At 27.5% G+C, this 14,612-nt stretch overlaps 1 protein-coding gene across 4 annotated transcripts in view; it reads right to left on the bottom strand.

Annotated features, from left to right (window-relative positions):
• Nucleotides 1-14,612, bottom strand: part of LOC127286739 (zinc finger protein chinmo) — a 104,906-nt gene that overhangs the window by 29,970 nt on the left and 60,324 nt on the right. For all 4 annotated transcript variants that reach the window (XM_051313312.1, XM_051313335.1, XM_051313321.1 and 1 more), the window contains exon 3: nucleotides 1,772-1,992. In XM_051313312.1, coding sequence (XP_051169269.1) covers nucleotides 1,772-1,992 — 221 coding nt within the window. The remainder of the gene's footprint in view (nucleotides 1-1,771; nucleotides 1,993-14,612) is intronic.

The following is a 14,612-nucleotide window of genomic DNA, read 5'->3' on the forward strand; positions in this document are numbered from 1 at the left end:
ATACATTACCTATCTCAAGAAAGTGTCTTTAATTTTAAGATACTTTAAACATCTCAATGCAAGTGGAGATACATAAAATGTCTTTAATTTTTGTGAGATGTTTCGATTAATATGGAACAAAGAAGAATCTTCCATCTCCGTATAAGATACCATGTGAGATACTTCTTTTTGCAGTGTATTCGTGGTTAAAATTCATTAAAAAAAACTCTATTTATATTGACATACCCGAAAGTACACAAAAGTTTACGGATCTGAGATGTACGAAAACTTAGATATAGACGATCAATGGTAAAAATTCACGGTATTAACCTTCGCCGGACTGGATACTTTTTATATACACGGTTGACAAGATCCCACCCAGGGTGGGCCAAATGTTTTCTTCTTTGTATATTGCAATAAAAACTTAGAATCATTCCGTTTTTTTCCAAAATTGTTATATGTTACCAAATAATATATTTTATTAATGTTTTGTTGATTTTTTATTTGTTTAAACAATTTATTATTAATAATTTATAACTTTTTCAAATATACATACGGCAGTAGAAGAATTTTATAAATTTGTTACCTTTTCTTCGTAGTTATTAATTCCAAGGTTATAAATAAAATAAAATATATAATTCAATTTGCAACAACTATTATTATAAATTGTTTAAACAAATAATTGTTGCTATTTATTAACATTCTTCATAATATTCCTAGAAAATTGCAATTTTTTTCTAATTTTGCAACTTAACAAGCACAACATAATAACACAAAGATTTTATATGAATTTACTATTTAACCAATTGTTTAAACAAATAATTGTTGCTATTTATTAACTTTCTCTATAATGTTCCAAGAAAGTTGCAATTTTTTTCTAATTTTGCAACTTAACAAGCTCAACATAATAAACATGAAGATTTTATATGAATTTAGTATTCAAACGATTGTTTAAACAATTTATTGTTGTTATTTATTAACTTTCTTGTAGTGTACCTAGAAAGATGCAGTTTTTTCCTAATTTTGCAATTTATCAAACCGAATATAATATAGCCAGACAGATTTGACATAAATTTACTAATTTAACAATTGTTTAAACAATTGTTGAATTTACAATTTTACATCAAATCTATCTTTTATTATATTCGGCTTGATGAGTTGCAAAATTAGAAAAAAACGGCAACTTTCCAGGTGCCGTACAAAAAAAGTTAGTAAATAATAACAATAATTGTTTAAACAATTGTTGAATTAATAATTTTATATCAAATCTATCTTTTATTATATTCCGCTTGATAAATTGCAAAATTAGAAAAAAACTGCATCTTTCTAGGTGCAGAACAAAGAAAGTTAATAAATAATAACAATAAATTGTTTAAACAAATAAAAAATGCAATATAATATTTTTTATATCTATTATTTGACATCATAAAACACTCACAGTGAAAAGTCTGCATGATTTCATGTCTTTTTGTAAAATAGAATTAAAAAAATATCTGAATCATCCCGGTTATCTCCGTACATACATTGATAAAAGTTATAAATAATCAAGAAGAAATTTAAAAAAAAAATTTTTTTTTACATTTTTTGAAAATTCTTAAGATTTTGTTCAGTGACTTAAAATCGCGATTCAATTAAGGCAAAACTTTAGAAGATATGGCAATTTCAATTTGTCTGGCCCACCCTGGGTGGGCATCTTGTCAAGCAAAGGTTAAGAAAATATGTAGTTGATTTTTTCAAATCTTTACACAAGTTAACCCCCTTAATCTCAAATTATTTAATGTAAATTACGTACTTGTAAACATTCAGCAGCTTTCAAAAACGAACTTAGAGACTCTTGGGAAACGTGGACTTCTCCTCGATACATAAATTCCAGAAGAGATGACATATTTTGAGCACTCGTGCCATCTAGTATAACAATCAATCCTGCTGGAGAAGGTGGCATACTTTCGAACAGTTCTTGAAAGTGTTTGCTACATGCAGCTAAGATTAACTTGTGTGCCTTAAATGTAATTCCTGTAAATAAAAAAGACTGTTATGGAACAGTTATATTTTAAAATGAGAGTAAGCAATGTACAAAAAAACAAAGAACAAATAATTATTGATTAAAATATTGGATCTACACATATGCTCTCGGGATTCGTTAATTATGCGTGAATTAGTTAAAAACTACTAATTAAAAACTTAACAAATGTACAACTCGTGTGTCAACGATTGAACTGCATCATCAATTTCAAATAACACCGCAATGTGCGCGCAAGCCTCTGCGCGTCATAATAAACTTGAAGCTGCGGACAATAGATGGCCACTACTTTCCCTCTCCACTACTTTACACTGAGAAAAATGTTTAGTATCATCTACCAAAGTTTGGTTCTCTCTACCAAATTTTTTATTTGATATATGTGCAACTAATCCGTTTGGTTCGGGCTACTAAATTTTTTCGTTGAATCATTTTGTTCGGTCTACCAAATTTTTTGTTTTGCACAACTAACTTATTGTTTTTAAGCAAACAAAAAATTTAGTTAAATGAAATTTTTTTTTTTGTTTTCTCAACCAACTTATTTTTTTGTTTCACCCTTTTCTCTTTATATAACCTACCTATGCCTACTTAAATTAATTTCTATCGCGGAAAAAACCTAACACTGCTGGGGCTCGAACCCTCAGACTACGCAACGCTAGTCGAGAACGCTGACCACTACTCTACGAATCCTACTAACAATTTGAGATTAAATTATTTTCACAATGTATAAAAGCTGGAAAAAAACTTTCGTTCTTGTAACAAGTTTTATTTATTTATTTTCACTACACAAACTTTTTTTTTAAAAAAATGTCTGAAAAACATAAAAACTTCAACACTGAAACTTCACGACGCGAACGACATATGGTTAATGTTGACATCCCGTGAATGGGAAGCGACGCCATATTTACGAGAAGAGCGCGTGCGCAATACAGCATGTCAGCTATTTAGTACTGGGAACCAAACTATTTAGTTTGTAAACATGAAAGCTTCAAATATATTTTTTGGTAGAGCCAACTAAACTTCCCGATTTATTGCCACTTTCTATTCTGTTGTGACAACCATATTTTAGTAACGCCAACTAAAAAAGCTCAACTAAATTATTTTCTTATTATTACGAAATTATTTTTCTCAGTGTATATAAACCGACAACAGTCTTGGTCAATTCATAGATGAATTGAGCAAACAACATTTTTAAAATACTTTTTGTGTTTATTTTATAAACACTTTGCTTCCTCAAAGAGATTTTTTGTGATCAATTTACGGTAACTTATTTACTATTACAATAATTTTAAAAAGGTGTTAAGTTGTATTTTTTAGGCGTTTGCAGATAAATTTTTAGCATCAATAACTTCATAATATTTTATAATAAAAGGTTCCATGATAGGTGAATTGACTCTTTTTTTAAATATTCTCCAAGTTGTTCATAATAATTTTAAAGTTATATAAAGATTTTTAAATCATTAATGCAAAAAAGGCAGGTTTTTCAAAATTTGTCAATTTCAAAATATTAATAACTCTGAATAAAATACTAATGATATAATAATAATTAACAATAATAATTTTGTAGAGTTTTTTAAGAAACATCTTTTGAACTATTAGCAAACATTCTACTGATATTCTACCCAAAGTTATTCAATTTTTAAAAATTAGATTAGGCCACAAAAACTCCACAGAAAATTATAAGGTATTAATATAAGCTGCAACGCTTATTTTAATGCCTTTTAATTTTCTGTGTCCAGAGTAAAAATTTTCAAACGAATCTGATGAAATAAAAAAGAAAATCCGACGTTTATGTCATTCAACTTTGAACGCTGTTTTCTCAAAACTCTATCTTTCTTCTACATAGAATTGACTAGTGCTTGAACGAAGGATTTTTTATTCTGTTGGTTACAATCGATTTTACATGGTCTAAATGGTTCCAAAAATCGTAATTTGTGACAAATTTCAATTTTTTTAAAAACCCTTCATTCAATCACGAGCTATACTTATCTACTGCTAGAAAATATTTGTTTTTTTTATTTTTAATGAAGCAGTCATTAGATATCGTGACTACCGCAAAATAACTTATTTTGGAAGGGGTCTCAAAGAACCTGTTGCCATAGACTTAATTTCTAATATTTATTAACAAAAATTTTATAACTTACTTATCTTAAAGTGTACTTTAAGGTAACTAAGTGCTCAAATGAAATAATTTATTTATTATGTGAAAAAAATTTATAAAAAGACTCACATTTTTTGGCCTTTTTGACCCATGTAAGTATCTTTTTAAGACGCACTCACAACTCTTGACTGCCTGGCTGCAGAAGTTGTCATGGCAACATGTAAGAGTAAGAGAGAGAGAGAGAAAGAGAGAGAATTCAAATTTGAATTTACTATCTCTATAACTCCTGTACGTTGCCATGACAACTCCTACAGGCAGGCAGGCAGCCATAAGGTGAGAAGTGTATCTTAACTTGTATAATTTAGAATGTATGGTTTGACAATTTTTCTTTTATATTAATTTTATATTAATAAATTTTAGCCTTGGCAAAATTTTAGGTTCACTTGAGAAATTCTAACCCACCAGAAAACTTTAAGTTCAGCAGCTTAACTTACACCAGTTCTGGTCAAGAAAATGTACAAGTTCTGATACGAGAGTTTGGAACTACTTCTTGTATTAGAACTTGAACAAGATCTTGTACGGTGATATCAAGCGGGAATATTCCTGTGATATTGATGGGGTAACCCTACACTGTTAGAAAAATCTGTATTAGATTTAATATACATGCGTATGAAGCGAATATGCACTACAGGTATTGAAATCTAAGATACATGTATATTAAATTTAAAGTGACAACATGGCGGCTGTAGATGCCTATTTCACCAAACGGTCATTATTTCCTTGATATTGAAAATTTATTTGAAATTGAAACAACAGTGCGTAATTCTTTAACTATTGTGTTGTTTATGTCCAAATAATGTTTTATAAGGGGAAAATTTTTCAAAAAAAAACATTCTAAATACAAGAATTTTAATATACTTATATGTGACATTTAGGTTAAGTACTATAAATGTCAAATTATATGCATTTTTATAATGTAAACTGATTTAAACTTGTATTTACATGAAAGAAATTACTTTGCTTTATTAATAAAAACCTTATTTTGTACACAAGAACATGTATAAATTGAGTAAAATGCAATTTTTTTATTTGAATTTTTTTCAGTGACAAAATTTAATATAATTTGTATATGAATTACACTCTAATATACCAGTTTCTTAAATTTAAGTACTTTATGTATATTAAAACTACAAACATTTTTAACAGTGTATTTAAAATCCCTGTACAAGATCTTGTACAAGAAAATGTACAGGTTCAGTAGCTGAACTTGTACCAGTTCTGGTGCGGAAAATGTACATTTTCTTGCACCAGAATTTGGAACAAGTTCTTGTAACAGATTTTGTGCAAGATCTTGTACAAAAAAATATATTTAATATTTGTATACAAGAACATGTGGGCGAAATCACGTGAGATTTCCGTCGAACCTTTAAATTCGGCCAAATATATTTTTTTTCTTGTTCTGTAGTGAAAAAAAGAGATACGTATTTTTTTTATTTTTTTTGAAAAATTTTCGAGTCATGAATTTTCAAAATTTCAGTTTCTTCAATGTAGACCTATTTTCAATGGCTCATAACTCGAAAAAAAATGTATTTTTTCAATTTTTGATAAGAGAAGAAAAGTTTCAGTTTTTCTTTTACTTTTCAATAATGTTAACAAAAAATTTTTTTTTTCATTTTTTATAAACAAATTAAGTTTTTTTAAATTTGGATATGATATTTTTTAAATTTTTTTTTTAAAAAACATACCTGGAAATACTAAGAAGATTTTGACAAAAAATTTAGAGTATCCGTTTTTTTCTATAGAGAATGAAAAAAATATATTTAGCAAAATTTAAGAGGTCATAGGTAAATCTCACGTAGAATCGCCTATATACAAGTTGGGTAATTCCGGGGGATATGGCTATATGGGAGAGATGGCCAACTCAATTATTTTACAGGATTTGTTATTTATTATCGATATTCTAACTTGATTTAATGACAAAATGTAAATAAAAGCAAAAAATATGTCGAAAAAAAATGTTATATGAAATATAAACCTTCTTTATTATTTTGCCTAGTTCTGAAAACAGGTGTTATGTTCACGTTTTTTATTGTAGTAGTGTAATTTTTTGGAATAATTGTTAATTTTTTATTTTCTTGAACAGAACATGACCTAAACTTTGTAATAACCTAGAAATTAGACACTAATTATTTCCATTTATTTAAATAATATATGTCTTATAACTTCAGGAGAGATGGCCATGCTATGTTAATGTGAAGCGAACACGTTGTTTATCGTTACCAGCTCCCCTTAAATTCGCAAAAGAAAAATTAAATCAATGAAAAATGACGTTTTGCATGATTAAAAAATTTTTAGTACAATTATTTAAAATTAGATTCACTCTAATATTTTCCATCTTTGACTTGATGAATATTATTCAATTTAATAACAACTGTTCGAAAATTGTATTTAAAAGAATAGAAGACATCTATAAATGATTTTAAAGCATAATCTGCGGTAAATCAAAAAGTCAAAATTAATTTAAAGCATTGGCCATCTGTCCCAGACACCTATAGCCATCTTATCTATAATTTATACATTTCGGGAGAGATGGCCAATTGCAGGTTTTTAAGAAACATTAATTTTTAAATTGTTAACATTGCAATATTTAAAATATTCTTTGTTTTTTCAAAGTATAATGTTCACTGTTTAATTAGCAATAAAAATTAATACATAAACTACTTCCGTTTTATTTTTACGGACATTTAAAAAAAGTATGGCTATCTATCCCGGACTTATTTAAATAACAGTTGGATTTTTCTAATAGTGTCTTCTATGTGTTTATCAAAGCGCGTAAAATTTATTAACTTGATAACAAAAGCAATCTTAATTTCAATGTTTATTAATGTATTCAATAAAACTAAAAATTTAATTTTATGAACTTAATTGAGTAGCTGTGTGCAATAACTTGCTGAGCGCTGGGACGGACGCTCCAATGGTAGTCGGGTAGCAGTCGGGTAGCACAATGGCCCACCCACTGCTACCTGACTACCAATAGTCAGGCGACTTATTGCACGCAGCTACTCAATTCATAGTTGTTTACATTTTTTAAATGTTAATTAATAATAACTGATGAAAGACAGTTGATAAAATATTGAATTACACAAAAAAATTATCAAGTAGCCTAAATCTATTAAGAATTTTTTTCAGTATGTATGAATATTGTGCACTTTGATAAATAGTTTTTTAAAAAAAATACTTAGTTTCATTTGATAAGAATAGTGATTCTAAATTCAGAAAAACAGCTAGAGGCAAATAGCTGTTGCGAATATTTTTAAACATTTATTTATACGTACGATCACACGTGTGTTTGCACTTTGCATGCTTACGCGTGTAAAGTTTCATAATATGTTTTCTCTCTCTCGCTCTCTCTAGAGTCGTATCTCTTTTCTACGCTTACGTTTCTTAACATATTTTTTTTCTTATCTTTATTACGCCGTGTCATTGACTTTGAGCAAGTTTGGCTCCTCTCTGCAGCATAATCGGCATGTGCAGAATGTGACCTCGATTCTAGTCGGCCATTGGCCAAGACCGGAGGAAGGCAATCCTAGAGATTTGCCCCTTCTCTATAAAAAAAACTTATACTCTGCAACGACCTTGGCAGGGCATTGACCGTCAATTCGTGGGTTTTTATTGGCCGTTCTATACTTTTAAAGAAGCGTGGATCTTTGTCTTTTAGAACTCTCAGCCATTCTCCAATGCTATTACTACACGAATATATACCACTCGTGTACTCATTCTTTCTCCTTTTTTAATAATGACGAAACTGTATGGTTAGAATACTGATGAATAGATCAGAAAAGTCAAGCAACTAAAACAAAATGAACATAATGCTTTTCTACTACTCCTTTTATTCCTGAAAGCCTGCGATTACTAAAATAATAACATCACTTTACGTCAATGAACCAATAAAGTTTACGGTGAAACATTACTGAAATATTAAATGTGAAAAAAACTATTAGTTTTGACTAGCTTGTATATCTCTTGATCTTTATCTCTGCAATGTAGAAAATTTATTGGCGAAAATTCACTAAAATTCTGTTAAAGAATGATTCTATAAACAATTTATTAATACTTTCTAAGATTTTTTGGGAAAATTATTATATCTTTAAAAATTTGTTTAGTATCAATAACACTCAGATTTTATTACGTTAAACTCATAGTTAGGTATATCAATAAGAGTATGGATTTAATTTAATCAAGTACAAGAAATTGGAAAAAATTCATGTGCATGTTCTGATACAAATAAATGATCCATGAACATGTATGGAGAAGTATATGTAACTCAAAAAATGTACATTAACTCTTAATAAATATGCACACGAACTTGTTCCAATTTCTTCTTCTTTCTTTCTTTCTTCTTATTCTGCTCGGGTTATACTTTTAATATGATACAATTGTTAACAATAGATTTTTTACAACAGGTCAAACATGAAAAAATAAAGCAAAAAAAGCAGTGATTTAAAAAATTTACCGCCACTTTGTCATTTGTTTAACTTTTGAGTGCAGTTTAGAATTGGGTGCAGAACTTTATCCTAATTTTTTAATTATTTTATATAGATATAACCTATTTTTTAGAATGTCATCTTTCCAAAAAATTTTGAGTTTTTGTTTTAGACTCCAAATTGCGCAGTGTAGAATGCCCACCGTTTTCCCTATTTAAAAAAACATTGTTTACTAGGTGCGCCATATTGGTCGCCATTTTGAAATTTTTTGAAAATTAAATATATGTTTTGAAAGTTCAAGGATGTACCTTTATTTTAAAAAACAACATCACTAAATCATAACCGTTCCCCGCAAAAAATTGTCAAAGTTTGTGATGACTTAAGTACTTAAGTAGAAGTGGAACAACATTCGTTGAAAAGTATTAAAAATTGCTGATTTCAAGGTCCAAAAAAACATTCAAACAACCAAATTTCTATAGTCATATTCTTGTTCCCTGATGTCTAAAGTATAGAAATGTTAATTTGTGGTAATTAAAACTAACGTATACTTTTAAAAAATTGAGTTTAAATTGGAACGCCATTTCGGTGTTTTCGCCAGTGTGGGACAGACAACGTGGAACGCCACTCCAGTGAAGTGGTTAAACCACTGTGCGTCTGTCCCAACCGCAATATCTACTTTGAGTTGAGAGGAGATTTCCCTACTGTTAATTCCCATATGAGATCCTTTATAAGATCGCTTATGGTTTCTTATATGAGATTCTATACGAAATCTTATAAGGACATCTCGTAAGAAGAATCTCATCAGTGTCCATATAGGATTCCATTTAGGATCCCACTCTCTAAATCTGAATCAGTAGAAATTTTACTTATTCAATCAGTACTTTTCATTTTAACTGAAGTTTTAGTTATTTTTTGAAATTTACTAATATTATTAGTGAATATACAAGCAATAGAAAATAAGTAATGTAAATCAGTAATTTGAAAATAACATAACCTTTAAAATTAACAATTAAATCAGTAGATTTTGCGGCGGCCGCCATATATTTATATTACTGATTCAATCAGTAATTGATATTTCACTAATTGAATTAGTAAATTTCTACTAATTTTATCAGTTGCTCAATTCTCGCTATGGCAATTAGTAGATTCCTACTGCTAATCAGTAAAATATGACTGATTCAGATTTAGAGAGCATATAAGGTCGAAATGTGAAAAATAAAATTTGGGAATATCTCAAAAACGGTAAGAGATACGCAAAATCGGACAAAATTTTGAGTTCATTGCAAAAATATTTTATGTTTAAAACCTAAAATATGTCTCATATTTTTTTAAAAAAATAACTACTTCATATTCCCATGTGGGATTCTTTATGAGAACTCATATAGAATTTCTATATGGACACTCATGAGATTTTTCTCATGATTTTGCATATAGGATTCTCGTAAGATCTCAAGTAGTATCTCATGAGAAACCATAAGTGATCTTATACGGGATCTCATACAGGAATTTACAATAGGGTGGATCTAATAAATTTCTCCATGCAACGCGAAATATACATTGCGGTTGGAACAGACAATCCAAGCGCTTAAGATAATTTAAAACAATTCTTTATCAAAACTCTTTCTAGTCTATATTGCAGAAATAAAAATTATATAAAAATTATGAGCAAACAAATGAAGTATTTTATTATTAAATATTAATTAAAATTATTTTTAATTCATATTGCAGTATATTGAAAAATAATTTTAAAATTAGGATGTCCAGCAAGGCTTAAAGAAAAAAATTCCCTGACTTTTCTCTGACATTTTTTTTTTCGTGACTACTTGTTAGTGATCGGTCAAACCCGATCGGAATCACTCGCTTAACTTCGTCAAACTTCGGTGATTTTTGATATTTTTCTATCATTTTTTGAAAGAAAAAGGTTCTATTAGTATTATATGTAAATATAAGGATTTAACACCAATCCACTTTCTTATCGACTATATCAAAATGTAAAATGATTATATCAGTTAACGGAATTTTAAATACAGAAAATGAAATATTTTATTCTAATACTTGTTACAGGGCGTATTAGAACTTAACATTTGGAGTTTTCATAATACAATTATGAATTTCGCAAAAACTATTCTAATTTTTGTTTCTAAATATATTAAACTTTATTATTTTTTGTTTTAGACATTTTAAAAAAAAAGTAACGAAAGTTATTACCACCCCAAAATCTGCAAAATCTTCCGCGATTGTAACTTAATATACTAAATATGAGTGTCAAAATATTAAATAGGGGAGAGTGGGGCAAAACGGGGTACCTTTTTGGAATTCTCGGTTTACAAAGAATCAAATAAATTAGTTCAAATGTCGTTGAAAGTTCTTCCTTGAACATTAGAGAATAAGAAAATAAGGTCGATTGCATGAAAAAAATTTTTTTGATCAATTTAAACCAGCTTTTTCAAAAAAATTCAAAGTACCCCGTTTTGCCCCGATGGTGGGGCAAAACCGGGTACCATCAAGAAAATATATAAATCATGGAATATTCTTTAACTTTTTGTTCAACTATTATTATATATCACTTACATTATAGAAAGTAATTAATATTCAATAAATTTAATCTAAATATATTATATTAATAATGAATAACAGCAGTTAAATCTTTTAAAACGAATTTTTTCATATTTTTATTAATTTTTTATCGTTTATTTATCGATATGGTAAATAAATGATATATCGAAAGTTAAACATCGATTTCGAAACATACATGTCGATTATTTTGAGATAAAATTTAAATATGTATAGTGTAATGCATTTAAATATATCCGATATTGCCCCACCGTTTGGTACCCGGTTTTGCCCCGCACTGCATTTTTTAACAAAATGTAAAATTCTCAGCTTATTGTTAATAATTTAACAATTACTTTTAATGAAAATTACTCTTAAATAAATGCTGGAAAAGATATAATACTTGCCGAAATGAATATATCGACACAAAAAGTTTTATAAGTGATTTACTTTCGATAAAAAATCGATTTTCTTTTGACCTAAAATTTAAAAGTCGCATAAAATATAATAAATAAATTTTTATATACTGGTTATGTAATTAAAATGATGTTAGTTGTAATATAAAAGATATATGTAATAGGTGACACAAATAGAAATACCTATCATAGAAAACTGGGGGTACCCCGTTTGACCCGCCTACCCCGTTTTGCACCACTCTCCCCTATCCTTACAAGATTTCTTTCCTTGTATATAAATCCACGTGAAATCATATGTTTCCTATATTAATACATTTATGTAAAATTATATTTAAGGAAATCTTTAGAATTTCATATGATATTTCTTGTAAGATTTAATGTGGGTATAATCCCATGTAAGATCTTATATGGGAATTTTAAGTAGGGAAACCTACTTTGTATTTTATAGTTCAATAATAATTGTTTTAAGGGCAAAAGCATAAGTAATTTAAGGTAAAACAGCGGCTGATCAGTATACTATATATTTGTTTGAAATTTATACCATATGTTCTTAATATCATTCTTTACATGTTTGTAAAATATTATAATTATATAATATTATATATTATGTTCAAAAACAAGTAGGTATATTATACACGAATGTATATGAAACTAGGATTTACAAAAATACTTCCCACGTCATTTTATTATTAATACCCTAGTAGAAATTTGTCATGGAAGCACTAGAAATACTCTAGTAACTGGCCAGTTTTTCTCGTGGACGCTTATTCTAGACAAACTAGACAATTACTGTAAAGTTACTTGACCAACAGTCTTAGAAAACATTCAAGTTGAACTTGAAATTGGCTAGATTCAACTTTTGTCCAGTTGCTTGAATGGCACTGTCTACTAGTGTCTCTAGAAATTATACTTTCGTCTTCTTTCGTGGCAGCAGCGCTGCAGTACATGTCTAATAACTAGACAAAAAAGTGCTAGAAATCTGTGTTCTATTATATTATTAAACTATTATATTATTTCATTATTTTCTTAATTAATAAAATTCTAATTAATTCAGGTAAATATAAATTAACATAATTTATTATTTTAATATAATAAATAAATAAAATCTATATTCACATGTTTTCTGAATATATTAGTATGTTTTTCTTTTTTATAAATTAAACTATTCTATTATCTATTATTGGCATTTTATTTATTGTTCCATTTATATATCATATATTTTTTTATTAAGAAAGTTTATTCTCAATTGATATTGAAAAAAATGTGTAATTTAGAAAAACTAACCTATAAATTCTATCCTTTGATATTAAAAAACAATAAAAATTACTGTTTTCGTTGAGTTTTTCACTTAGAAAATAATAAATAATAATTTTAATAGTAATTATTTTTAAAAAATGTCAAAATGCAATAATAAAAATATGCCTTGTTACATAGATAGGTTATATTTTATTTCTCTTTTTATTTTTTTAAATTAAAATGTTTTTATGCCTTAAATTTTTAAAATCTTTTTAAATAAAATATATAATTTTAATAATAGGTGGATTAATAGCTAAATTAAAAAAAATTTTAAATTATAAAATATTAAAATTAAGTTGTAAAAAATTAAAAATTAAATTTAAATTTTTAGAAAATTTAAAATATCTATTGTTTAATACAATAATGGTTTAATGAAATTTGTGCTGATTAAAATTGTTATTTCAAGTGTAAATTTATTTTTCAGTAAATTATAAAAAATTAAAATTCTAAAATATGTATTTTGGCAGATAATAATAAAAATATTTATATAAAGCATGCAATTTCTAGCTACAGCACGGAACTAAAATATATCTGCTATATTTTTCGTTTGATGGATATCGTTAGTATAGCAGATTGCGTAGCGTGCGTACCTCGCGCCCAGCGGACCCGTGTTCGCTCCCCGTTAACCCCGAGATTTTTTGTTGAAATTGCGTTCTCTTCGTGTTTAAAAGTTGATAATAATAATTGTATAATAAATTACTAATACAAAAATATTTGTTTTAGTCGTCATTACAGCGCAATCAAAAAGTGGATGTTTCAGTGTACCAGAAAATATTTGTGATCCTTTTACACAAGTAAAATTTTTTTTTTAAAATTAAAAATTAAACAGTATTGACAAATATTATGCTTTTAACAATTTACTATACATTATATTTTCTTCAAATAATTTAGATTATAATTTAAAAAAATTAATGTAATTGACCGAATTCATTTCAAATCAGACAGGCTTGACTTGGTTGGAGCTGAAAATAATTTTCACCTTCAAAATGTTGTTCTTCAATGAATTTTAGACGACACGTATTTTTTTATTTTGCTGAAAAAAATTTTTTCTTTAAGTTATAAGGAGTTCAAATATATAAGTCGAGAACTTCGTTTTTTTTAAAATGAAGAGAAAAAATCTTAAAAGTGATGTAACTTTTTAAGTAATTAAGATAATTCACTTTTTCCTTTTGTGTCTGAAAGGACTTTTATTCTTCTTTCGAAATCCATTGGAAAATTTAAAAAATATTTAAAAATAACAAAATGGCGGCCATTTTACTAAAAAACTTTAATTTGAAATTATTCAAAAACCCCACCTTTTTTTTTGCTCAAAATTTTTTTGGGAATTGTGTTCATAGGAGGAATATTGCCCACAAGAATTTAACTTGTGCCCGATTATGGCACAAGAGAAAAAATTTTTTTAATATTTTTTAAAAGAAAAACATCATTTTTCTCAAAAAATACACTAGATATAAAAAAATGTCTCAGATAAAAGTTGTTCCTCGTTAAAAGACCTAAAAAAATGTCTGTTGTCATTTTTGTCCATCTTGTGTTTGTTCAACAATATTTGCAAAACATGGATTAAAAGCTCACATTTATTGCTTTTTAAATATCATTTAACATAGTTTCATAAATCTGTTTGAAAGAGTTCTTTTTTTGTCTTTTTCCATAGCAACAACCCACACAGCACATTAAATTTCCTGAATTTGTCCTGAATATTTCATTGAAAGATTCGAAATATTTCAATGAAAGGTCCATGAAATTCTGATGCAAACATGAAATGTCCG

Source organism: Leptopilina boulardi, unplaced genomic scaffold (genome assembly GCF_019393585.1).
Source record: "Leptopilina boulardi isolate dan_hultmark-lab unplaced genomic scaffold, ZJU_Lbou_2.1 LbouV2_122, whole genome shotgun sequence".
NCBI lineage: Eukaryota > Metazoa > Arthropoda > Insecta > Hymenoptera > Figitidae > Leptopilina > Leptopilina boulardi.